This window comes from Moschus berezovskii, chromosome 21 (assembly GCF_049115385.1).
Source record: "Moschus berezovskii isolate FMDL1 chromosome 21, NW_MosBer_1.0, whole genome shotgun sequence".
NCBI lineage: Eukaryota > Metazoa > Chordata > Mammalia > Artiodactyla > Moschidae > Moschus > Moschus berezovskii.
In genome coordinates, this window is record NC_142480.1 from 64,752,492 (window position 1) to 64,779,847 (window position 27,356).

The following is a 27,356-nucleotide window of genomic DNA, read 5'->3' on the forward strand; positions in this document are numbered from 1 at the left end:
TGTGAGCTGATCCATCCTAAGGAATCCCCTTTACCCCATCATGATTCGTAAGTCTCTTTCCAAGGCTTCAGGCTTGACTTCTGAAGCCGGATATAGAAATCTCTTCCAAGAGAGTGGAGTGGTGTTGATTTCATCAGTGCTTTTGATGCTGCTGCTGAAAGTCCTTTTGAAAACTCCCTTAAGCCATCTGACTTCAGCATATTATTTAGGGATGCTGTTGGTTTTTTTTTTTTTTCTCCCAAAGTGCTTTTTCATCTATGTTAATAAGATTTTACTCTGAGAGGATTTACAGCTGTCTAAATAGTCCTGTCTATCTCATGCCAGTAAAACAACTAGCTGACCAGCTCAGGGTCCACTACAGGCTGCCGGCATGCTCCAAAATTATTCGGGTTTATTTGGCAACCAAGCAAAGAGATGCATGGACTCGCACAGGCCACCTGGTGCAGGGCAGGGTCCCAGGTCCTCTCCACCTTCTCCTCTCAGCAGAGCTGCTTGCTGCCTTGGCTACCCTTGGGCCCTGCTTCTCTGTCTCTGGTGCGGTACCCTGGCACAGCCCTCACTTTATAGCAGGCTCTTCTCCTGCACTGAGGCAGCAGCTGGCATCCATGGAGGATTATTAGATTTAAACAACATGGTCACACAGACTCACCAGGGAGAGTCAAATCTGGACTGGTAGAGTTTCCATGGAGACCCAGTGCTGGGTGCAGGATAGATGGTCCTGGAGGCAGAACATGGTGAGCAGCCACTGAAGATCTGTAGTTTGCTGAAGCCCCACAAACCTCTTGGTCTCCAAAGAGGAGGAAAGAGCAATCCTGGCTTTTAACCCAAGACTTGGTTCACCCAGAGCGAAATTACCAGATTACCAGACCCGTTGTAATTTGAATTACTTTTTGAGATGGCAGTACATACTCATGGGGGGCTTACCAGGTGGCAGAGTGGAAAAGAATCTCCCTGCCAATGCAAGAGACACAGGAAACATGGATTTGATCCCTAGATCAGGAAGATCCCCTGGAGGAAGAAATGGCAACCCACTCCAGTATTCTTGCCTGAAAAATCCCATGGACAGAGGAGCCTGGCAGGCTACAGTCCTTGGGGTCGCAAAGAGCCAGACACAACTGAGCAACTGAGCACGCATATACATACACATGGTCAAAGCCAAAATACGTATAAAGGTCAATAGTGAGAAAGCTCCCTTCCATTCATTCACAGACATGGTGATTACTCTTCCCTCCATGGGTATCCTGCGTACTTAGTTCTTAGGTGAAAATTCTCTGGAATTTTTGTATATACAAGCAAAATTGAGTATGTATACAAGAATGTAATATGAATTCTGGTTTCCCCTGTTTTTACCCCAGATACCTGTACACAATACTGTTTGCACCTTGGTTTTTATCCCCTAACAAGAAACTTGAAGAGCCTTCTGTACCATAATACCTATAAGTACATAGAATTCCGCTGTATGAATCCCAACAGAATTTTAGAAACATGTACTGATAAGTATGTGGGTGTGTGCAATCACGTATGGTGCCGCAGAGTATGTCATTCTGCACAAGTGCAAAGAAATCCACAGGACAAATTGCCCAAGTGGGATTGCTGAGTGAGAGCACATTTGTAATTTCTATAAGCATTGCCAATTTACCTTCCAAAAGGATGAACCAACTCTTGCTCCTAACAACCTTGTATGAGCCTGCCTGTTTCTCCAGCCTTGCTAACAGAATATGTATGGAGTTTTGACCATCTGATAGTTAAAAATGATATCTCATTTGTTTTTAATGTACATATATCTCTTATGGGCTTCCCGGGTAGCTCAGCTGGTAAAGAACTCGCCTGCAATGTGGGAGACCTGGGTTTGACCCCTGGGGTGGGAAGATCCCGTGGAGGAGGGCATGGCAACCCACTCCAGTATTCTTGCCTGGAGAAAGTCCATGGACAGAGGAGCCTGGTGGGCTGCAGTTTATAGTGTCTCAAAGAGTCGGACACGACTGAGCAACTAAGACAGCACAGCACTGCGCACAGCATAGCGTATCTCTTATGATGAGTAAAGAGGAACACATTAGTATTCTATTTAAAGGTCACTTATGTTTCCTTTTCTATCCACCTTGCGTGTGCTTTGCATATTTTTCACTTGTACTGCTGATCACTTTTTGTCACTTATAAGAAATCTTTACATCCTAAAGAGATTAGCTTTATCTATTATGTGACTTGTCAGTTTTTTCCAGTTTGTTGTTTTGCTCTTTGGCTTTGCTTATGGTGCTTTGCCTTCTTTTTTTACTCACTCAAAATTATTAATCTTTTCTTCTTGGCTTCTGCATTTCAAGTCATAGAAAGGCCACCAGCACTCCTGTTTTACCAAGGCATTCTCCCACCTGAGAGAATCTGAAAACTTTTTATGACTTCACCTTTCAAGATTAAGTCTTTGATCTATTTGGAATCTATCCTAGTACAAAGTGTGAGGTGTGGATCATGTTGGTATTTTAACACTGAATCCACATTTCATGAGATGACTGGTAAAGGGGCTTGCATGATTTGTGCCCACTCTTTCAAAGAAAGCCAGCCTGTGCCTCAGTGACAGAGTCATCCAAATGCACCATTCAGTTTAGTTCAGTTGCTCAGTCATGTCCAACTCTTTGCGACCCCATGGACTGCAGCATGCCAGGCCTCCCTGTCCATTACCAACTCCCGGAGCTTGGTCAAACTCATGTCCATCAAGTCAGTGATTCCATCCAACCATCTCATCCTCTATCATCCCCTTCTCCTCCTACCTTCAGTCTTTCCAAACATCAGGGTCTTTTTCAATGAGTCAGTTCTTCGCATCAGGTGGCCAAAGTATTGGAGTTTCAACTTCACCATCAGTCCTTCCAATGAATATTCAGGACCAATTTCCTTTAGGATCGACTGGTTTGATCTCCTTGCAGTCCAAGGGACTCTCAAGAGTCTTCTCCAGCACCACAGTTCAAAAGCATCAATTTTTTGGTGCTCAGCTCTCTTTATGGTCCAACTCTCACATTCATATGTGACTACTGGAAAAACCATAGCTTTGACTAGATAAGACCTTTGTTGGTAAAATAGTGTCTCTGTTTTTTAATATGTATTCTGGGTTTGTGATAGCTTTTCTTCTAAGGAGCAAATGTCTTTTATTTTCATGGCTGTAGTCACCATCTGCAGTGATTTTGGAACCCAAGAAAATAGTCTGTCGCTGTTTCCATTGTTTCCTATTATTTGCCATAAAGTGATGGGACCAGATGCCATGATCTTAGTTTTTTGAAGCACTCTCTTCTTTCATCAAGAAGCTCTTTAGTTCCTCTTCACTTTCTGCCATAACGGTGGTGTCATCGGCATATCTGAGGTTATTGATATTTCTCCCGGCAATCTTGATTCCAGTTTGTGCTTTATCCAGCCCAGCATTTCACATGATATACTCTGCATAGAAGTTAAATAAACAGGGTGACAATATACAGCCATGATGTAGTCCTTTCCCAATTTGGAAGCAGTCCATTGTTCCATGTCAGGTTCTAACTGTGACTTCTTGAACTGCATACAGGTTACTCAGAAGGCAGGTAAGGTGGTCTGGTATCCTATCTCTTGAAGAATTTTCCAGAGTTTGTTGTGATCCACACAGTTAAAGGCTTTAGATTAGTCAGTAAAGCAGAAGTAGATTTTTTTTTTATTCTCTTGCTTTTTCAATGATCCAACAGATGTTGGCAATTTGATCTCTTGTTCCTCTGCCTTTTCTAAATCCAGCTTAAAATCTGGAAGTTCTCAGTTCACATACTGTGGAAGTCTTACTTGGAGAATTTGAATATTGCTTTTCTAGCATGTGAGATGAGTGCAATTGTGAAGTAGTTTGAACATTCTTTGAGATTGGAATGAAAACTGACCTTTACCAGTCCTGTGGCCACTGCTGAGTTTTCCAAATTTGCTGGTGTATTGAGTGCAGCACTTTCACAGCATCATCTTTCAGGATTTGAAGTAGCTCAGCTGGAATTCCATCACCTCCACTAGCTTTGTTCATAGTGATGCTTTCTAAGGCCCACTTGACTTTGGACTCCAGGATGTCTGGCTCTAGGTGAGTGATCACACCATCATGATTATTGGGTCATGAAGCTCTTTTTTGTACAGTTCTTCTGTGTATTCTTGCCACCTCTTCTTAATATGCTCTGCTTCTGTTAGGTCCATACCATTTCTGTCCTTTATTGTGCCCATCTTTGCATGAAGTGTTCCCTTGGTATTTCTAATTTTCTTATAGAGATCTCTAGTCTTTCCCATTCTATTGTTTTCCTCTATTTCTTTGCATTGATCACTTAGGAAGGCTTTCTTGTCTCTCCTTGCTATTCTTTACAACTCTGCATTTGGATGGGTATATCTTTCCTTTCCTCCTTAGGTTTGCTTATTTTTTTATTCAGATTTGCTTAAGTTGAGCCACTTTTTTACCTGAAAGTCACAGCTACAGCAAACCTGTCTAACAAAGCTCTGTCTCTCCCAGCCAGAGAGAAGGGGATTTACAACAGAGTCATGGTAAGAACAGGGTTCCCATGGACTTGGGAAGAAGGACCATTTTGCGTGGGGAGAGCACTTCCCTACCTTGAGTCTCCCAGAGAGGTGCCCTTTGCCAGCTGGTTGAGTATAGCATCCACAAGCTCGATATTTCTAGGGTACACTCCAGCCCAGGAGACTCCTTAAACAAAGTGGCAGAAAGTGAAGCTGTTCTGATGAGCTGGCTCCCCACCAACCAGGAGCAGCCTCTCTACCCCCTTGAGCCTCCGTTTTGTGTCCATGGGTGATAAGTAAGGTTGTCAGCATTATTTCTCACTTCTCTGCCCTTTGGATGGAGAATTCCAGTAAGTGTTACACTCTGATCTGTGGTGCCCTAGGAGCAGTGTGCAGTTTTGCCAGACAAAATACATGGCAACTAGTTCAAATGCTGAAGCTTAAGCTCCAATATTTGGCCACCTGATGCAAAGAGTCGACTCATTGGAAAAGACCCTGATGCTGGGATAGATTGAGGGCAGGAAGACAAGGGGGCAGCAGAGGGTGAGATGGTTGGATGGCATCACCAATTCAATGGACATAAGTTTTAGCAAGCTCCGGGAGATGGTGAAGGACAGGGAAGCCTGGCATGCTGCAGTCCATGGGGTCACAGACACAACTTAGCAACTAAGCAGTAACAACCCAGTTCAGATAAACAGTGGATACATTTTTAGCATAAGTATCTCCCAAATATTGTTTGGGATTTGCTTATACTTTAAAAATTGTTTCTTGTTTATTTAGGAAGTCAAATTTAATTGGGTATCCTGTGGTTTTATTTGCTAAATCTGACACCCCTAGAAAGAGGCAAGAGTTAGAACCAAGAATATGACCAGTTCAGATTTTGTTTCACCCATGGATTTGCTTAAGAGCATGGCTTCCTTGATGGCTAAGCGGGTAGAGAATCCGTCTGCAATGTAGGAGACACAGGAAATGTGGGTTCAATCCCTGGGATGGGAAAATCCCCTGGAGAAGGAAATGGCAACCCACTCCAGTATTCTTGCCTGGAAAGTTCCATGGACAAGGGAGTCTGGCAGGCTGCAGTCCAAGGGGTCACAAGTCCAGTCGGACTTGACTGAGCGACTAAGCACACAGCACCCATGGAGGGGGTCAGATGTATGAATACACTCATACCTGGAGAGGATGAGAACAGCCCATCTCTCCCCTGCCCCAGAGAACCTAGATCTGGGCATTGGAGCTACATTTGCATACAGGGCACATCTGGTCCATGAATTTTGCCTTGGCTAGAACATAATGAGGTCAGCCACCACATAGGAGGCTGTTGGACACATAAGCTGGCAGCCAGCATCCAGAAAGAAGCCAAGCTTACCTCTCTCTGTTTTACAGATTGACCAGAAGCAGTTCGACAAAATCCTCGATCTGATCGAGAGCGGAAAGAAGGAGGGAGCCAAGCTGGAATGTGGGGGCTCTGCCATGGAAGACAGGGGGCTCTTCATCAAACCCACCGTCTTCTCAGAAGTTACGGACACCATGCGGATCGCCAAAGAGGAGGTCAGGGGGCTGCAAGGAAAACCATGTCCTGTGCTGAGCTGGGGCCCTTGGGGCGGGGAAAGGGGCTGGGCCTTTCAAAAAGAGCCCTTTCCAGGGCCATGGGATCCCGGAAGCCTTTGAGAAGGGAGTGTTTTCCTTGCCCTGCAGTCTTTTCCCTCTCCTCTGGAGTCCTCTGGGCGGTCGTCCTGCCAGGGACCCTTGAGCTCTGTGCAGAGCTTGTCCTAGCCCCGACTTCCGTACCTTGCTAATCCTCTCTGGGAGCAACAGTCCCTCTTCTGTGTTCTGATGTGTCCTCAGGTTAGTGGGGGTGGAAAGCCATCGCAACCTGTGCTCTTACCAGAAAATGAGCCAGGGATTCAGGGCCCAAGCCGCCTTCACTCCCCAGACCAAACCTCAATGGCAACTGTTCATCCCAAAGACCTGTCCTGACTAGAAGTCTCTTAGAAGTTGTCCATCATGGGCATCCTTGGAGTGGTGGAAATTAGGGAAACTCCCGTAAGGGTGTAATTCTATCTCTCGGGGCCACTGTTAAGCTAGCTGGAAGTGGTTCCCACCTGGTCCCAGGTGCTCGGACCCCAGGCTGTGGCAATTTGGGGGCACATGAAAGAGGGAATCACTGCCAGAGTCTTGCTGGTATGAGCCTTTTATACACGTTCTCCTTCAGATTTTTTGGGGGGTTACTAACTGTACCGTGATGGCATGAGACTCAGCTCTTTAACCTCCGTGAGAGAAGCTCCTTGGGAACCAGGGGAGGTATTTTGGCAGGCTGACACTGTCCTCCTGGGCTGTGGTGCTGAACACTGAATCCGTTACAGGCTCCTTGCAAAATCACCTCTGAATGTTCAGCCTGCAGCTCTTACCTTTTATTTGCTATATTGCAGATGGTGAGGAACACGGCCTCATTCCTTCCCCGGGGAATTATTAGGGAAACATTTCAGGGCATCTTCCTTGATAGAAAACAGCACAGAGAGGCCAGGGCCCACAGTCTGTGCCTGCAAACACCCTTCACAGTAACTTTGCAGGGATGACTTTCAGAGCTGTCTGTGCATCCCAGCAAGCAGAGGCTCCTCTGAGGCTGTGGCCTCTAGATGCCCTGACCACAGTGAGAGGGCTTCCACCCAATACAGTATTTTGGTGGTTATTTTTTACTTTTGTTTAGTTCAGTCTTTTCCTTCAGATTTCAACCATCGCACAGCTAAAAAGCTGCTTGGGCGCTGTCCTTCAGTCATCCTCTCCCATGGGTGTGAGCACTGGGTGTGTGACAAGAGCGTGCATGACGGAGGTGCCTGCTCAGGGCACGCATGCTTCACTCCGCAGCCCTCATTGCCATCCTTCCAATTAATCATAGATTTTTGGACCAGTGCAGCCAATACTGAAGTTCAAAAATATTGAAGAAGTGATTAAACGAGCAAACAGCCTTGAATATGGACTCACAGCAGCTGTGTTCACAAAAAACCTCGATAAAGCACTGAAGCTGGCCTCCGCGTTAGAGTCTGGAACCGTCTGGTAAGTAGAGCGTGAGTGCCCAGCCCCCGAGCTGCCGGCCAGCCGGTCCCCTTACCCTTCTGTGAGCAGAGAGCTTTCCGTCCTGCGTTGTGCACCGCACACGGTCTGAGCACGTTGCTCCCTCCTGTGACCACCTTCTGAGCGGGATGGTGTCATCATCTCTGTCTCACAGCTGAGGGAATCAAGACGCAGAGACTTGCCCGGGGTCACACAGCACACGGCAGAGCAGCGCTCAGAGTCAGCCATTCAGCTCTGATGCCGGTGCTCTTGACCACCGTGTTAGGCCTCCCCTTTTTATTCTAAGAGCAGCGCACGCTCTTGTGCGAAGTATGGCTGAAAGTCCCTCTTTCACCAGTAATTCTGCTGATGATACTATCCTCATTTTAAATGTAATCTTAGAAGATAAATGTGAATTGGAGCCCAAGAAGCAGGAGAACTTTGAAATGAGTCCTGTCTCATTTCAGAGCTGATTCTTATTCCCTCAGCAAAAATTCGCCTCTTTTTCTCCCCTTGTCATTTCCTTCTTACCCTCGTGAGAAGATTTATACTTCACAATATTCAGACTTTAGTTTCTGGTGGTGAGAGCAAGAAGGCAGAGATTGAAAACATGGCTTTCCTGGTATAAAACCTGGACGCAGACCTTCGCTTCGGCAATGCTCTGCACCCGGCGCCTAGTGCCCACAGCAGTCAAGGGCCGGCCGGGTCCTCTCCTGGTGACCAAGAGTGTCTCTCTATTCTCTTTCCAGGATCAACTGCTACAATGCCATCTATGCACAGGCTCCGTTTGGTGGCTTCAAAATGTCGGGGAACGGCAGAGAACTGTAAGTGTTTGTGTCACTGCAGGCCTGTCCGCAGGGCAGATGGAAGAGTCACTAGGGTAGTGGTGCAGGGTAGTGGCGGGTGCTCGGTCCAGAGCCCTGCCCTGTGCTTGTGTGTGCCAGCATGGGTCAGCTGTACCTGCGGGCTGGTGGTCCTTTCTCCCTGGGCTGGGCTGGCCCCCTGTCTTCTCTCCTCTCCCTGCTGCCCCACCTGCATCCTCCTGTCCCAGGACCGACCCCCAACCTCAGCGACCCCCCAGCACCCAGCCCACATGGAGCTATGCAGCAGGTGCTTGAAGCTCCGCCATGAGGACAGGGCAGGGCTGGGAAAGCCTGCGGCAGGGAGGGTGGGCGCTCTCCGCGGTCAGGATGTGGCCCTTCTGACCACTAGCAAGGCCTCAGGACAGACCCTGGGGTCTCGGGCGTTTTCCCGGAGGGGTCCTGCAACACACTGAGCCTCCTAGCCTGTCATGCTGTGCGCTCCTTTGCGGTTTCCTTCTGTCTTGCCCTTGGGAGGCTGTGCCCCATTGGCTTAGGCTGTGGTCTCCTGTGTCAGGCCCAAGATAAAAGGCCCTGCCTCCTGATTCCTTCACATGAAGGGTTAGGGCTTTGGCTGGCAAATTTCAGGAAGATACACATATGTAGTCCATTGCAGGTGGGTACTGCTGCCGTCCCTGTTTTCGGATGAGAAAACTCAGGGAAGTTCTATGCCTTCCCCAGGTCGCACTGCCAGTAAGTGACAAAGTTGGGATTGAATTCTTTTTTATTAATTTGTGTACTCACTTATTCATTAGCCGTGATGGGTCTTCACTGCTGCGTGGCCTTTTCTCTAGCGGCGGCTGGCAGGAGCTACTCTTCGTGGTGCTGTGTGGGCTTCTGACTGCAGTGGCTTCCTTTGGGCATGGGGCTCTGGGGCATGCGCTTTGGTAATTAAGGTTCTAGAGCACAGGCTCAATAGTGTGGCATTGGGCTCGGTTTCTCTGTGGCATGTGGGATCTTCCGGATCGGGGAAGCAACCCACGCCTCCTGCCTTGACAGGTGGCTTCTTTCTATCCCTGAACCACCAGGGACGCCCCTGAGAGTGAACTCTTAAACCCCGCACAGCACAGGGCCTTGCTCCCCTGGGCTCCCCTCATCTGTCTCCTCTGCGATGTGGCCTCAGCCAGCCCCCCCAGGTGCAGCCTCCACTCACAGCAGAAACTTCAGTCCCCGAAGCAGGTGTCCTCGGATGTCAGAGCTGCAGGAAGGGTGTGTGGGACCCACCTAACTCCGGGGCAGCTGACTCCTACCTTCTGTCTGCTCCCTGCTTTCCTGGCCTGCACCTTCCCCCTCCTCCGTGGTTCTGCCTGTCCGCTGCCAGACAGGCCTGGGGTCTGCTGCACCCAGTCCATGTATCACCCTGCTGATTAGCCACAGTGGGGACTTTTGTGGATGTCTGTTTTTTTGACCCTTGGCATATATTTTTCCCAAAGCTTTTGACAATGTACTTTAACATAATCCACAAGGAGCCCAGAAACTGGCTTGAAAACCAATCCCCACTTTCATTTGTCTCTAATTAATATCTTCACGTTGCAGTAAGTTCCCCTTTTCCATGTGGAGCCCCACATGGTGGATTCCATGGTTTTCCCCGTCCCCAGGCTCCTGGCTCGGTGGGCTCTCCACTGGCCACCCACGGGCCCCTCACATCTCCCCCTGTGAAGATCTGGGAACGAAGCCTGCAGTTTCTCCTCCTCCTGGCTGTTTTCCTTAGTTCTTTGTTTTGCTTTGCAAAAGGAAAAAAAAAAAATCCACACTGTAAAGACACGTGGAAAGTCACAGTTTACCTCCCTTGACCCTCAATCCCGTTTGTTAGAAGTAACCACTGTTCCGTCATCCGCTGTGTTCCTTTTGTGCCCTTGTTCTTTGTTCAGTTCAGTCCAGTCGCTCAGTCGTGTCCGACTCTTTGCGACCCCATGAATCACAGCACGCCAGGCCTCCCTGTCCATCAGCAACTCCCGGAGTCCACCCAAACTCATGTCTGTTGAGTCGGGGATGCCATCCAACCGTCTCATCCTCTGTCGTCCCCTTCTCCTCCTGCCCTCAATCTTTCCCAGCATCAGGGTCTTTTCAAATGAGTCAGCTCTTCGCATCAGGTGGCCAAAGTATTGGAGCTTCAGCTTTAGCATCAGTCCTTCCAATAAACACCCAGGATTGATCTCCTTTAGAATGGACTGGTTGGATCTCCTTGCAGTCCAAGGGACTCTCAAGAGTCTTCTCCAACACCACAGTTCAAAAGCATCGATTCTTTGGCCATCAGCCCTCTTCACAGTCCAACTATCACATCCATATAACACTGGCATATATTTACTGAGCACCTTTGATGCCCCAGGCACATGCTGGGCGCTCAGCACACAGCGGTGAACTCTAATCAGCAGTACCAGCGCCCCAGTGTTCTGGTGAGGTCCAGTGGCAGAAAGACTGGGCTTATGGACGGCCTTGAGCCCCAAGGTGGTCACAACTGGGTGAGAAGCTGCTTAGGAAATGCCACAGTGGGTCAAATAAAAGTGACAAAAACTTGAGCAGGGCAGTGAGTGCAGGCATAAAAATAATGAAGTGATTCATGCACTTTGTCTTACAGGAGTGACTTCATATCGGACTTACTAGTTATGTGGTTGTTCAACATGATATCATCACTTGGTTTGCTTTTCTTTATGAAGCTGACAAATCCACTACTTTGAATTTTTACACTATAACACTATGTTCCGTTCAGTTCAGTCACTCAGTCGTGTCCAACTCTTTGCGACCCCATGAACCACAGCACGCCAGGCCTCCCTGTCCATCGCCAACTCCCGGAATCCACCCAAACTCATGTCCATTGAATCGGGGATGCCATCCAACCATCTCATCCTCTGTCGTCCCCTTCTCCTCCTGCCCTCAGTCTTTCCCAGCATCAGGGTCTTTTCCAATCAGTCAGCTCTTCGCATCAGGTGGCCAAAGTATTGGAGTTTCAGCTTCAAAATCAGTCCTACCAATGAACACCGAGGACTAATCTCCTTTAGGATGAATTGGTTGGATCTCCGTGCAGTCCAGGGGACTCTCAAAAGTCTTCTCCAACACCACAGTTCAAAAGCATCAATTCTGCCCTCGGCTTTCTTTGTAGTCCAACTCTCAACATCCATACATGACCACTGGAAAAACCATAGCCTTGACTAGATGGACCTTTGTTGACAAAGTAATGTCTCTGCTTTTTAATATGCTATCTAGGTTGGTCATGACTTTCCTTCCAAGGAGTAAGTGTCTTTTAATTTCATGACTGCAGTCACAATCAGCAGTGATTTTGGAACCCAAAAAAATAAAGCCAGCCACTGTTTCCACTGTTTCCCCATCTATCTGCCATGAAGCGATGGGACCGGATGCCATGACCTTAGTTTTCTGAATGTTGAGCTTTAAGCCAGCTTTTTCACTCTCCTCTTTCACTTTCATCAAGGGGTTCTTTAGTTCTTCACTTTCTGCGATAAGGGTGGTATCATCTGCATATCTGAGGTTATTGATATTTCTCCTGGCAATCTTGATTCCAGCTTGTGCTTCCTCCAGTCCAGCATTTCTCATGATGTACTCTGCATAGAAGTTAAATAAGCAGGGTGACAATATACAGCGTTGACGGACTCCTTTTCCTATTTGGAACCAGTCTGTTGTTCCATGTCCAGTTCTAACTGTTGCTTCCTGACCTGCATACAGGTTTCTCAAGAGGCAGATCAGGTGGTCTGGGATTCCCATCTCTTTCAGAATTTTCCACAGTTTATTGTGATCCACACAGTCAAAGGCTTTGGCATAGTCAATGAAGCAGAAATAGATGTTTTTCTGGAACTCTCTTGATTTTTTGATGATCCAGCTGATGTTGGCAATCTGATCTCTGGTTCCTCTGCCTTTTCTAAAACCTGCTTGAACATCTCGAAGTTCATGGTTCACGTATTGCTTGGAGAATTTTGAGCATTACTTTACTAGCGTGTGAGATGAGTGCAATAGTGTGGTAGTTTGAGCATTCTTTGGCATTGTCTTTCTTTGGGATTGGAAAGAAACTGACCTTTTCCAGTCCTGTGGCCACTGCTGAGTTTTCCAAATTTGCTGGCATATTGAGTGCAGCACTTTCACAGCATCATCTTTCAGGATTTGAAATAGCTCAACTGGAATTCCATCACCTCCACTAGCTTTGTTCATAGTGATGCTGTCTAAGGCCCACTTGACTTTGGACTCCAGGATGTCTAGCTCTAGGTGAGTGATCAGACCATCATGGTTATCTGGGTCATTACGATCTTTTTTGTACAGTTCTTCTGTGTATTCTTGCCACCTCTTCTTAATATCTTCTGCTTCTATTAGGTCCATACCATTTCTGTCATTTTTCGAGCCCATCTTTGCATGAAATGTTCCCTTGGTATCTCTAATTTTCTTGAAGAGATCTCTAGTCTTTCCCATTCTATTGTTTTCCTCTGTTTCTTTGCATTGATCACTGAGGAAGGCTTTCTTTTCTCTCCTTGCTATTCTTTGGAACTCTGCATTCAGATGGGAATATCTTTCCTTTTCTCCTTTGCTTTTCGCTTCCCTTCTTTTCACAGCTATTTGTAAGGCTTCCTCAGACAGCCATTTTGCTTTTTTGCATTTCTTTTTCTTGGGGATGGTCTTGATCCCTGTCTCCTGTACACCGTCACGAACCTCCGTCCACCATAGTTCATCAGGCACTCTCTCTATCAGATCTATCATATTTCAAGGTTTTGTACATTTTCTATGCATACAGTGGATATAAACGTGTATTTTTTTTTTCTGTTTTCAAATGATTTGAGAGGAAAATACTTGTGCTGTTAAGAATGGGCTTTGGCTATGCTGTCGTTTTTTGTTGGTGGGCTCCTATGACTAACTTTGGTGCTATTTCCAAGGAGTTTTGCTGCATCAAACCTGCTGATGCTCTTCCTGTGCATCAGTCCTTATGCACTTTTGGGAAATTGTTTTCAGAAGAAATTCCCCAAATCGGGTATCCACCACATGAAAAATGGGCCCCTCACTCTTTTGGTTTGCATTTCTTTAATGGTAAGGGATTGAGCACCTTAACACCTATTGGTAATCTTTATCTTTTTTTCTGCAGACTGACGGTTCGTATCTCTCATTGATTTTTCCATTTTTTAAAATTGGTTTGTAAGAGTTCTTCATGCTTTAAGGAAAACAGCGCTCTGTTTCTCACATGGTTGTAAATGTATTTTTTTCTACTTTATGATTTTCCTTTTTGCTTTTAATGGAGTTTTCTGCTCTGTAAAAGTTGGATTTAACATTCTGTATATGGCTTCTATGTTTTGTTGTGTTTAGAAAAGAATTACAAAATAATTCACCCATTATCATGGGTTCTTCAATTTGGTTTTAGGACACTACCAAAGAATCTCAATGACACATTAGCAATAAAATAATAATATTACTTTCTACCATTTACTTTTTACCTACAACATAGTAGGCAAATTTGTTCTATTTGAATCAATTCTAACTATAAGGAGGTGATGGTATTCCCATTTTACAGATGATAATATTGATGCTCAGTGAAGGCAAAAAACTTGCCTAGACTGCATAGATCCAAGGCTATAGTTATCCAACTTGAGCTGCATCAGAACTCAATGACATGTTAATCCTCTGGCTGTTAAAACACAGATTTCTGGGTCCCATTCCTAGGTTCAATAGATGTATTAATTTTCTATTGCTGCTACAATAAATAATCACAAAATTTTGGGCTTAAACAACATGTATTATCTTACGGTCCTGAAGGCTGAAAATCTGACATGCTCTCCCTTAGCTAAAATCAAGATGTCTGCAGGGCTACATTCCTTTCTGGAGATTCTAGGGAAAGAATCTGTTTCCTTGCCTTCTCCAGCTTCTGGGGCCTCCCTCCCATATTCCTTGGCTGGCAGCCCCTTCCTTCATTTCAAAGCCAGTGGTGTTGCATTTCTCTGCGCTGTTCTGTAGTTCCACTGTCCTCTGAGTCTCTTCTGTCTCCCTCTTCCTCCTTCAAAGGTCTTGTGGTTACTCTGGGTCCACCCAGATTATTCAGGATACACTCCCTATTTTAAAGTCAGCTAACTAGCAATTTTAATTCTGTCTGCAGCCCTAATTTCCCTTGATCATATGGTAGTTTTTGAAGCTTCAGTGACTTGTGATGAGGACACCTTGAGGCGGGCATTATTCTGCCTCCCACAGAAGGTCTGGGGGGCATTTCTAGCAAGTTCTGAGGTGAGGCTGATCTGCTGGTCAGGGAGCCGCACTTTGAAAAGCATTAAGGGATGAGATGGGATTCTGTCTTGCGTGTTTCTAGTGTCAGAGCCTCAGTAACCCCCTCAATACCCACCTCTTTTCCTAAACAGGTACACATTCTTATTTACATAATGGCAGAGTAAGGGTTGCAGAGACTTTTAAATTGATCCAAAGCTACCTCTCAGTTCTGGGAAGGGGCCCTAAGCATGATTCATGGAGCCTGAGTCGGGTCTCTGGGCTCTGCAGGACTTCAGGAAGGGACACATATCAGAAACACGGACTCAGAAGCTGTGGACTCCCTCGTGTCCACTCTGCTAACGTCCATGTCCCTCCCCGGGCCTCATTCTTCTCACAGCTGGTCCCCAGCTGTGCTCTTCAAGACCAGCTCCAGGTCCTTCTTCCTAGCCCTGCCTCTCACGGATGCTCTGGTCACAGCCCAGTCAATAGCTTTGGGCCTCTGCCTCTCTTGTCTCTTCCAGCAGCTCCAAATTGCCCACAGAAGTTATAAATCTGCAGAAGTTATCCATCTACTCCACAGCTTGCCCATCCCTCACTGCACAGGCTCTCTCTGCTTGCCGCCCCATCCAGGGAATTCATCACTTTGTTTTAAATCCCCTTCATCCTTTGAAGGCTAATCCTTAGTCCTGAGTATTTCAAAAGCATCACACACACACACACACACACACACACATAAAACTTGGTATTTAACCTTCAGTTACACATCCAGGTACTTAAACTTACTGATGGTCTTACAGTCCTTAGACTCTACTAAATCCTCATTTTTTGGCCTTTTGCACAGACTCCAGACCACCCAACAGAGTACTCGCCTTTAAAGCATTAGAACAAAGTTCACGCAGAGTGGCTAAGTGCCATTTTATATCTCACTGTTTTCTGTGATCACAGAGGTGAATATGCGCTGGCTGAATACACAGAAGTGAAAACTGTCACCATCAAACTTGATGACAAGGATCCCTGAAGGAGAAGCAGGTTCCTTCTTCAAACATCTGACAACTGAAGGTGGCCGATCGAACTTACCGAAGAAAAACCTACATTCTGACCTTCCTGGGATACTTTCTTCTGGAGACTTTAAATCTACTGGATTTGAACAATTTTTGTTTTCCTCTTACATTCCTTCTTTATTGACAGAAATGTTGTGTGTGGAATTGCAGCTGCCTGGGGTTGGGACTAAGGGCCACCTCTTGTTTTCTGCTTTCCACCAGATCCCTGGGACAGTAAGGAGGTTCAGGGCACTGTCAACGGGAAATGGTGTTTGAAGTACCGAGCCATCACTTTAAAACGCTTTGTTGACTCTCACTCCAGTAAGGATTTGGAAAAAAAATTCCCCGTATGTTCTACAAGCAGGACTCTACCTGCCTGCTCCTCATGATACCTGCCCACAGAACAAGTCCCTCCAACTGCTCAGTAGGAAGGAATAGCACTAAGTTTAAAAAAAAAATTTTTTTTTTTTTCTTAAAAACAAGGTTGGGAGATCTGATGTGGGGAACTTTGGGGAAGCAAGTACCATGGAAGGGTCCTGAAGGCCCTGGTGTAAATGGTCTTCAAGGACTGCATCTTGACATTGACTGTGGGACTCAGCTTAAAACCAATACGGCCTTTGGAATATGACCAAATCAACAACCGTAAGAGCTTATCTAACGCATGTCATGGTCTACCTTAATCAAGGCAGGACATGTCACGAGTGTTACCACCACTGCTAAAGACCCAGTGCTCTGACAGTACAGATTCTAGTATCAGTAAGTCCCACATTTTACTAATTAAAGCCATAATTTGCTTTTCCCAGTTAGGCATTTCTACCACTTGCATTGATTTATGATAAGCCTATGTAGTTTCCCTTTTCTCCAGATGGGTTATCAACATTTTAGATGAGTAAGACATACACAGCTGAAAAGACTGGTGTTGTAATACAGCTCTGGTTTTTCAAAGTCCTGTTTTAATATTAATTAGTGATTAATTAACAACTAACATCTGAACTTCATGGAGGAACTGGGTCTGCTACTAGAGTGGCTTGAGCACTGTACTGACAGGTTGAAGAGTTTTCTTTTCCTCTTTGTGTATCCAAAGGATGTGCAATTCCAAGTTTCAGCTTGGAAAACTGAAAAGTGTCCCACAGAGCTTTAAAAAAACAAAACCAAACTGCAACTGCATTATTCAGATACTTTTACTAACTTGTACTTTTCTAATGGTGCTTATGTTTGAGAATTAAGTTATGTTTGAGAATTAAGTTGGGGGGAGAATAATAAAATGGAGGTCTATGTCAAAACCAATGTATGTATAGAAAAAGTCTTATGTGAAGTGAGGTTATCATTCCTGTTGGAAATATGCAATATGCAATTGACCGTCTCTCAATCAATTAACAACACATCACCTAGACTACCAGTAACTTGTTAAATCAGGATTTGACTTCATATGCTGAATTTTCAGGATTTTATCTCAAGTAACTAAAGACATTAACCTTGATAGTAATACATTAGAGGGTTCTTATTCTTTTATTGTACAATAATGCCTTTAATATGATGCTACATTATTTATAATTGGTAGAGTTAATGTATCTTCTTATAGTTGTAAGTAAACAGAGGTGATGTATTTAACCTTCTGTAATATACTGTATTTAGAAATGGAAATCTATATAGTATTAGACTTTACTTCTTTTAAGGTTTACTCCTGTGGTATGGTTTTAAAAAAATCTATTGACCTGGGAATTCTGACCCTAATTGCAGATTGTGTCCAACAATGCAATAACTATAAAATAAAATTAGATATTTGAAAAAAACTATGTTTTCTCATTTAAAGATCAGAAGACCCCTTTTAATTCTGTGACTGACCTTTCTTTTCCTTAGAACTTTGGTACAAAGTGACTTACAATAAAGTTTTTTCAATCACTTAAGGATAAAATTACATTTGCTCAATCAGTCAAGTCCTGTGTTTAGCTTGAGTGTGAAACTCACTTTTACGGTTTTGGGAGTGGATGAGGCAGCAAGCTTGGCCTCAGAGGCTCTGCATCTTAGCTGGTGAAGTTAAAGCTGTCATTTGAGCTTACTGGGTCCCTTTTTATCATAAAGTGATGAGGATGTGAGTGTGGAAAATGTGGGGAAGGTTGCTTGGGGACTTAGGGAAACACTGTATCCTGCAACTGTGTGCACAAGCATTCCTTTTTGTCACTTTTCTCTTTGAGGATCTCTGTGTTTGTGTTTAAATTATCCAGCGTTTCTAAGGCTTCAGACCAGTAAGCCTCCATCACTGACTCTGAGGTTAGATGAAGAATACTTCTGTCCTGGGTTAGGTCCACCGTGTTCAACCGTGCCTCTCGTTTTGAGTCCATCTCATTTTGGTCATGTAGAGGTGAGGTTCCACCCTTTCAGGGAAAACTTGCAGGAGCCTTGGGTAAGATCCATCTTAATTTATGCACTTGTGTATGCTTGAATGCATTTAGAAAGCTTCCATTTCCCAACCAAAACGTGAGCAGAAAATTCAAGGAGAACAGCATTTCCTTGGTTTACCATGAAGGTTTACCATGACAGGAACCATTTTGAGGACATATAATGTGGCTGTGGTGTGTGTGTTCATGTGTGTGCACAGCACCTTTTGGAGTGGGGACAGTAAGTTGGCACATTCTCTAAAAGTGGACCCTTTGAAACACACCTGAGCTTCTCCCGATGGCAGGCTGAGCCCTTTTGAAGTTCTTGCTCCTAGCCTGTCTTGAGGTTGAAAGAGATAATAAGGGACATTTTTAAAGTGTCCCAAGAAAAACATCAGTGGAAACTGCATACCCAGCTGAAGGGAGGTGACTGGAAACTGGGGGCCTATTATACAGAGTGAAGTAAGTCAGAAAGAGAAAAACAAATATCATATATTAATACATATATATGAAATCTAGAAGGATGGTGGGAAGGATGCTGGGAAAGGTTGAAGGCAGGAGAAGGGGACGACAGAGGATGAGATGGTCGGATGGCATCACCGACTTGATGGGCATGAGTTTGAGCAGGCTCTGGAAGATGGTGAAGGACAGGGAAGCTTGCTGTGCTGCAGTCCACGGGCTTACAAAGAATCAGACACGACTGAGTGACTGAACAACAACAAAAAGTATGGTGCTGATGAACCTGTGTGTAGGGCAGCGATGGAGACGCATAGAGAACAGACTTGCGGACACAGCTGGGAAAGCAGAGAATTGAGAGAGTAGTATTGAAACATATACTTTACATATGTAAAATGAATAGCCAGTGGGAATTTGCTATATGATGCAGGGAGCTCAGACCCTTTGGTCTGTGACAACCTAGAGGGGTGGGAATGGGTGGGAGGTCGGAGGGAGGTTCAAGAGGGAGGGGATGTGTGTATACAGCTGATTCATGTTGATGAAACCAACCCAATGTTGTAAAGCAATGTTGTAAACCCAATGTTGTAAAGCAATTATCCTTCAATTAAAAAAAAAAAAAAACTACCACACCTTCAGAAGGCAGAAAGCGTAGCTCAGGGATGTAGCTTCCAATTGACCACACCGTGAAAGTGAAAGTCGCTTGGTCCTGACCGACTCTTTGCAACCCCATGGACTATACAGTTCATGGAATTCTCCAGGCCAGAATACTGGGGTGGGTAGCTGCTCCCTTCTCCAGGGGAGCTTCCCCACCTAGAACTCAGGAATCCTGCGCTGCAGGTGGATTCTTTACCAGCATTCCAACATGAGACATTGGTCAGTGGGGTTAAGAAGCATAAAGAAATCTTAACTGACCTGTAACAATCGCCTCATGCAAACGGGTAACGCATGCCAAGGATAAGGTTAAATGCTGGGATACAGCCAGCTCGAAACAGGCCACCCATGTGACAAGTTCTTTCTACCTTGGACACATTTCTAAGCGGATGGCAAGCTCTTTTAAAACGGCCTCGTCCTCATCCCCGTGGGCCACGTCTGCCCCCTAGTCCGCCCGTCACCCGGCGCGCGCTTCCTCGCGGTCCCGCTAGGTGGCAGGACCGGGCGCCTCGGGGTGGGGGTGGGAGCCGATCGCCAGGCTCACTCGGCACCTTGGACGCCACGCCCTGCAAATTATTAGGGACTTTTCGGTAGCGACCATACTGCCGCCTTTTGCATACTGGAATTAGAACCGCGGTGGTGAAGGCAGGATTGCAGAACTGCACCCTCCCTTTTGGAAGGGCGTGTGGTCCGGGAGAGCCGGCGGGGCAGCCTCTTGGGCGCAAAACTCAGCTGCCCCGTGGTCCCCTCTTCGAAAAGGGACCCAAGAAACTCGTCCGTGGTGACCGCTCAGAGTGTCTGCGAGGTCTTGGAGGCGGGAGCGGGCTGCCGCTGGCCGGCTTTTGTGAAACGGCAGTGAGGGTGCTGGCGATTTGTCTCTGAGCCTTGGAATAAACCCTGGGAATGTTCCAGTCATAGCCGTACCCGGGAGGAGCCTGGGGTGCGCAGGTCCTGCTAGGGTGCAGAACCATCCGCTTTCTCCGAAGAAGTCTTCTCTTTCCCGGGGGGGCACGTGGAGCCCAATCTAAAACCTGCCCGTCCACATGGACGTGCATCATTATGATCTGTCTTTGGATAATGGCCTTAATTGTGGGTACATCTTTTTATTAGGTTGAAATATAAATTGCCTACACTCCAACAGGTTTATCTACCACCGCCACCCCCAAAATAAACCCAGACAATTTAAAATGATTCACCAGGGATATCTTTGTATGTATCCATAATTTAGTAAATCCATGTGGTGGAAGGGGTGAGGTTTGCAAACTATTAAAGTTTTACATTACATACAAAAGCCTGCTGTATAAAGTTGTACACAAACGAATATTCCTGTCTTTTGAGTATTTACTGCCTCCATAGACGAGTCCGGAGTTCACCCGCGGATCTCGCTGCTGAGCGGAACAGAGGGGCAGGGAAAGCTGGGCTGCGCCGAGAACCGACTAATCTCGCCGCTGAGACAGCCCTGCCGGAGGGCAGGGGACCCAGAACTGGAGGAGACCGGCGCTGGGGGCGCCTGCGGGCCCCGTGGCCTCCGGGGTCTCGGTGAGGGAAGCCGGCGGGCGAGCGCAGGGGCTTCCCGCGCGCGCTGTGCGGAGGCCTCTCGGCGGCCGCCCCTTGCCCCGCGCGCCCCGCGCGCCGCCCGCCCCGCTCAGGATTGAGGAAGTGAGTCTGGCCCGGCCCGGCCCCCGGCGCGCAGCCGGAGCCTCGGCGGAGGAGGGCAGAGGGGCGGCCCGGCCCGGAGCGCCGCCGTCCGCCCGGCCCCGCGCAGCCAGCGCCCCGGGCGCCCGCGGCCCTGCCCGCCGCCGCCGCCGCCTGCAGGTAAGCGCTGCCCCGCCGCGGCCGGCGCGGAGCCCGGGCCCCGCCGTCAGGCCCCGGCTGGAAGCGTCTCCCCCGCCCTCCCCGGCGCACGGCCCTGCGTCTCCCGCCGCGCCCTCGGGCCGGAGGGTTTGGGGGCGCCCGGGCCGGGGCAGCGGCCTGAGCCACGAAAAGAAGAGACGCCGAGTCGTCCGCACGATTCCTCCGCGCTCAGAGAGCCCCTGCCATCGAGCGGGAGCGGGCGCGCGTGTGCGCGGGGCGCGTGTGAGTGCGGGGCGCGGCCCGGGACGGCCTGGCGGCGCGGGCGCCCGGCGGCGTCTGCCCCCCACCCCGAGTCCGGGATGGAACCCGCCGTCTCCTGGCGGCCTCTGCGGGCGACCTTGCGGCCGCGGGGGATGAGTGCGATCGCGGTCGGGGAAGGCCGGGGACCCCAGGGGGACGGTGGCGATCGAGGCTCTGGGATCTCTGCGGTCCGCTCACCCTGCCCGTCCACCTTGTGAGGCCGAGGAGTTTTTCTCCCACAAGCATCGGAGATATAAGGAAATAGCGTGCAGTTACATTTTTAGCTAGCTTTTCACCAAATGCCCTGTCCTTAGAGTTTGCTACTCACTCCCATTGTATCCAGATTCCCTGGGCGTTAAAGGGGCAAATGCCAACACACTCTGGTATTCTTGCCTGGAGAATCCCATGGACCGAGGAGCCTGGTAGGCTACAGCCCACTGGGTCGCAGTCGGATACGACTGAGTGACTTCACTTAAAGGGGCAACTAGAATGCGCACGATTTTGAAAAATGCTAACATTCAACTTCTTTTGTGGTCTGATTTAATTATCCTTTTGAATGTCCTAAAATAATAAAAAATTAAAGTGAAAACATACAAACTTTACACCCAGTTTGTCCCTATAGGAGGTTTGTGGGCCTGCCAAACCTCTCCCTCCACAGGCTTCCACACCTCATGGAGCGGCCCTAGTAGATTCAGATCAAAACATGAGACATAAAAACCTGGGAGCTGTCTTCCCTCCCGTGTCCTCTTCCCCTGAGTTCAGTTGTTGGCAGGGACTGTTGAGTTGGCCTCTCAAACATAGTGTTCAGGTCCATCCCCTTCTCCCTCACTACCTGGCCCAGGTCCAAGCGACTAGCATCCCTTTCCTACAATTGCAGCTCTCCTCTCCCCCACTCTCTGTTTGGGAACCGGAGTAATTTATTGTTTAAAAAGGTGAATTAGAGAGTGTCAGTCCCCTACTCGGAATCCTCAGTAGTTTCCTCTTGTGCTCGGCACGAAATCCCAAAGTCCTCCTTCCCCTTGCATCCCCCATTTGATCTGGCCTCTGCCATCTCAGACCCCCTGGCTCACCCTGCCATCCTCTCCAAACCCAGCCTCATTCGCACATCCCTCTGTGGGCTTCTTTTTAGTTACCACTGTCTGTGTTCCTACTTTATCTGTTTAATTACTCCTTTAATTCCTCCTGGAGGTCTCTTCTGCTGCTCCAGGGGTCAGAGACCCTGCCTACCTTGTCACTGCTTCGCCTTTACTCCCAGAGCTGTCCAGGAGGCACCAAATACATACAGGTAGAAAGACTGAGTGGTGAATTTTCAGCTTGTTCGTGGTTTAGGCTCTTGAAGGGCTTCTGTTCTCATTTGGGATTGAGAAGTACACATTTCTCCAGCTTGTAGCTCTGTAACATTTTGATGTCCACAAACACATTAAACACATTTTGTAGGCAAGCCAAAGTTCGTCAAAGGATGCCAGTAGTGCCAAAAGGGTGTCTCAGAGATGGACCAACCATCTCAACTAGGCTTTTGATTCAAAAAAGAGCTGGATGATAAGTATGTTTCTAACATGCTTCACTTGCAAGTGTCTTCCTGCTCTTTGGCACTGACGGCCCTCTTCAAACTCCCTAAAACGACAAGTGAGCAGAGTCAGGATGTTCCTTCCGTGGCAGGAAGTTTATGGCAAGCACTTACTTAACGGTGTCTTCCTCACCAGCTGTAAGTTTCATTAACTGTTGAAGCTCACTCCCTGTGAAAGGACCCAATAAAAATATTTGTAGAAGGAATATCAGGTTCCTTCTTTTCTTTTTCATCTTTGATTTTAAAAATTATTAAAATAATTATTATTGCAGGACACTTCTTGAAGCCCTCTTTAGGATATATATACTATAATGGAAAGAAAACATGTAACTTGAAACCATTATTTGTTTCATTGATCTGAACCCAAAAGAAGCAGGAAGAAGCTAAGATCCGTTAGAGGGCAAATACAGGGCAAAAGTTGAGTTACTTCATTTTAAGACTACTACCCTAAAGTCTAAACCAAAAAGCAAGTTACAATTGAAAAATTGCTCCAGTAGCAAAATCCTCCATTGGTAAAATGATTTTCAAAAGGAAACTGAAAATAAAAAGGGGAACAAAATGGCTAGGCGAGGATTGGCCTGAAATACTCTTAAGACGTTTTTAACTTAAAAACATTATATAGTAAGATACTTCTGATTTAGAAGAAACATCTAGCTTTTGGATTTTTGAGGTGTTGTTGGGTATAGTTGGTAGCTTATTTTGAGAGGCGCTTGAAAGCAGGTAACGGCTGGACAGTTTGGTTTCTGACATTGCTGTGTGATTTGGAGCTTCTGTTTTAGAACAGAGATTCTGTTTTGCTGCTTCTCCCTGTCACCTCTCAAGTTGATTTTCCTGATCAGGTTTTGCAATTTATAAAGCTTTGATTGTCTGCTAAATTGTGTTCCTTCTTTCCTTCTTGGACTTTTCAGGCTCCCAAACTTCAAACATAGATTTCCCCAGTCATGGTTTCCCTGAACCTTCTGCTGTTTAGCTCAAGAAGATGCAGGCACACAGAGGCCTCAGGACAAGGCCTCTGGTTGGGGCTTTCCCAGCCCTACCTCTCCCTGCTTGTAATACAGATCACCTGGGCCAGCGGCCTGATTTTTCAGGCCATGAGATGAGAGAGCTTCGGTGCTCCCACAGCCTTGTTCCACAGCTTGTTCATTGCCTACCTTCTAGAATCTGTTTCCTGGGGAAACAGTGGCTTGGCCCTCCAGCATTGATTTTCTGAGCTTGTTTTTTTTAATTTTCGGCCACGTAGCATGTGGGGTCTAAGTTCCCCAACCAGGGGTCGAACCCATGCCCCCTGCATTGGAAGCATGGAGCCTTAACCGCTGGACTGCCAGAGAAGTCTCCTTCTGAGCTTGTTAATCAGAGGGCAGGTAGGAGACCCTGCTGGCTTCCCAGTTCTCCTGTTCTTATTGTTGCAAGGAAAAACCATTTCCAGTCCTGTGAAAAGTGACTTTAGAAACTTGACCTTGGTAGAAATCTCACAGCAGTGCTGAAGGGTTGCCTGGGGAGGAGGGTGCATGTCTGTTTTTAATAGACGATATTGTCTTGGGCATCATATATATTACCTTGTTTATTTTGTATGTTGGGTTACCATCACCCTCCATTTCAGAGTTGTCTGTCTCAGAGAACAGCTGCTAATGACACCATACTTTTTATGTCTGTCCTACAGACTCCATGGGAATGCTGAGCGGGACACATGCATTTCATGTGGTCATCCCTTCCCACCATGCAGCTCACCCCAGGTTCTGCAGAGCTGGGCCTGGGTCTGGCCCTCTGGGTGCTTCTGGTCATTTAATCAGCAGGCTGGGCCGTCGTGTCAGGGACCCCAAGCTCAGTGGGAGCCCCGCATGTGAGAGCAGTGTCTTGCCTCCTCTTAGCCTTAGGAGATGTGTCTTAATCCAACTAAGAATTTCTCTGAGTGCTTCTCAGCTGTGGATGGCTGCCCTGTGTGTTGCAGGATGTTCAGCACTGTCCCTCCGGGCTGCTACCCGCTAAGTGCCTGTAAGCACTCCACCCCGCACTGTGACAACCAAACATGCCTGTGGACATTGCCAGATACCCCCAGGGGTGGTGGGGATGGGCGGAACGTGGGGGCTCCTTTCCACCACCCCCCAGGACTCACTCTCAGTTGGCTTCATAGCCAGCGCCTTCCAGACCCTTCTCTTTGGGACTGTTGCCTGCTTACCGCTTTGTCATTATGTGCCCAGCTCCAGGCTTCTGGAAGGGTTTGTTCTGGGCAAAGGGAAGCCTTGGCTCTGTTTACGTGTATCTGCCCCACCCCAACTGGAGGGTGAAAACCCTGAAGGCAGGAACCTCATTGCACTGTCTCAATGTCCCCTTGCTGGTGACAGTGAGTGCGTGTTGATGTAACAGTGATTGAGCCCTTTACAGTATGTGTTCTGTGGTTGTCTGTGGTTTCTGAACTTTTCTCAGGCAGACAGAAGCCCGGCTTCCAGGTGTGGTGGGGGAGCTCTGTCTCTTCACTGCCCACATCTGACCCGCTGTGGCTCGAGAGATGGAATGTGAAGAGAAGTGTTGCAAAAATGGGAGCGGGAGATGACCAGTGCACATTTCCATGGCCTTGTAAATATAAGGGTTTGTGTGAGGGTTCAGGAAGGGACTTGGTAGTTAAGAAAAGCCTTCTGACTTGATGTTTTTTCACCACCAGGAGAAGACAGTTTTCTGCTCAGCCATGACGGCGGGTCTGTGATATGTTCCACCCTGGACTCTAAGCCGTGACCTAGTCCACCCCTCGGGCAGCAGCAGCGGCAGCTGTGACCACGGCGGAACTGACTTGGGAGAGCAGCTACCCTGAGGGTTAATGGCTGGAATGTCTCGGCTACCGCCCAGCATGTACTGGTGTGTGGGGCCAGCAGGGTCAGCTGTGTGTCCAGGACGCGCCATGGAGACCCAGGAGAACGGTACGGGCAGGGCTGGTCTCGTCCGCATTGCGTGCTCTGTGCACAAACCAGGGGTTCTCAACCAAAACACGTAAAGTGCCAGTTTATTTGATGAGTTGTGCAGTTTTTCATTATAAAACATATTGTGGGAGTCTCACTTAAATTCTAAACATTGAAGATGTCATGGGACAAAATTTAGGTGGACTTAAAATGTATGTGGATCTTAAGAATCTAGGCATCATTTCGTGCTGGTTAAAAGGATTTTTTGAAATGGGGATTTGGTTTTGTGTTCTCATTATAAAACTACTACATGTTTATTACACAAAAATTGAAAAAAGAAAAAAGAAGTAGAAAAATGTGTGAAATGATTGTCCTAATTCTTACTCTCCTGATGGATGTTTTGGAGCATTTGGGTTTCTTCTAGTTGCTGACTCAGACCTAAATCATTCCATGTCTACCTTTTTATACATGGTTTTGAGATTATTTCTTTAAGATTGATCTACAGAAGCAGGACAATTAGGTTTGAAGATTTTTAAGCCTCTTTACGTATTGCTGTATTGCTGGGTTTTCCACCAGAGATGCGTCACTTTTATCCTTAATAATATATTAATGATATTGTTAACAATAAATATTTGTTAAACCCTAAGTACATACCAGGCACTGGTGTCAGTGCCTTAGGAAATAACCTCATTTAATCCTCACAGCAACTTATACATGGTATTTTTATCCCCATTTTATGCCTGAGGAACATGAGAGTAGGAGAGATGTAGAAACTTGGTCAATGTCAACAACTTGGAATGGGCAGAACTGCCATTTGAACCTTCCTTAACCCTTAATCCTCAAAGCGTAGGCCCTCCTGCGGGCTTTGAGAAGACCTATATGTTTGCATCTCCATCAAGTTAGTGATTCAGTGTAGTACCTGACTCCGCAGACATTAGTTCAGTTACTGGAGTAATTTTTCTCCCTCAAAAATGCCCAAAGTCTAACTAAGGTGATGTTTCTGCAAGGTTTTTTTTACACATGAATTAGATTATGAAATGAGAAAAGAATTTGCTTCTTGAAATTGTCCAGTACTAAATGTTCCCAGAGTGTGTTTGACTAGCATCTTTTGAGAAGTTTTGTGTGTGTGCGTGTATGTGTTTTTCAGATGTTTGACTTTTTTCAGTTGCCTGTTAGGAACGCCCTGCCTTACTACCGTGAGATCAAGACCCCCTGTATGTGGCATGCTAGTCCTGATTTGGGTAGAGCTTCTCTCCAGGCTCCCTCAGCGGTTCCTCAGTGTCCCATCTTCTCCCCTTAGCAATCCTGAAGAATGGGGCTGGGGCAGGGACATTGGGTCCCTTTGTGGCTCATTGGGTGGGCGACTGTGTCATCTGAGAAGGCCCCAGCAGGGACTCTGCCCCATACTCATCCCAGGCACAAGTTGGTGGTCTGAGCGAGCGTGTCTCTACCCTGGCCCCAGAAACGCTGGGCAGAGCCTGGAACTGCCCGCCCAGCCCCCTGAAGCGGCATCCTGTGGGGAAGAACAGGCGTGGGAGTTTTGAAACGTTCTTGCCTCCCCACCGCCATGATCCTGACATGCAGCTGGGGGTGAGAAGCGCATGGTCTGGACGATTCGGACTAGAGCATTGGCACAGCTTTTCCCACAGTGCAGTGTATACTCTAGTCCCCTGAGGATCTTGGTGAGCTGTAGATTC

At 47.1% G+C, this 27,356-nt stretch overlaps 2 protein-coding genes across 4 annotated transcripts in view; both read left to right on the forward strand.

Annotated features, from left to right (window-relative positions):
* Positions 1-17,415, forward strand: part of ALDH1A3 (aldehyde dehydrogenase 1 family member A3) — a 40,270-nt gene extending 22,855 nt beyond the window's left edge. For both annotated transcript variants that reach the window (XM_055417685.2, XM_055417684.2), the window contains 4 exons: positions 5,872-6,036; positions 7,385-7,542; positions 8,289-8,363; positions 15,528-17,415. In XM_055417685.2, coding sequence (XP_055273660.1) covers positions 5,872-6,036; positions 7,385-7,542; positions 8,289-8,363; positions 15,528-15,600 — 471 coding nt within the window. In that variant the 3' untranslated portion in view covers positions 15,601-17,415. The remainder of the gene's footprint in view (positions 1-5,871; positions 6,037-7,384; positions 7,543-8,288; positions 8,364-15,527) is intronic.
* Positions 17,416-20,547: 3,132 nt separating this feature from the next.
* LRRK1 (leucine rich repeat kinase 1) overlaps positions 20,548-27,356 on the forward strand; it is a 146,541-nt gene continuing 139,732 nt past the window's right edge. Inside the window, exons 1-2 of one of the 2 annotated variants that reach the window (XM_055417677.2) lie at positions 20,548-20,922; positions 25,428-25,680. In XM_055417677.2, the coding sequence (XP_055273652.1) occupies positions 25,581-25,680 (100 nt within the window). In that variant the 5' untranslated portion in view covers positions 20,548-20,922; positions 25,428-25,580. The remainder of the gene's footprint in view (positions 20,923-25,427; positions 25,681-27,356) is intronic. The other variant, XM_055417681.2, reaches the window with a different exon arrangement.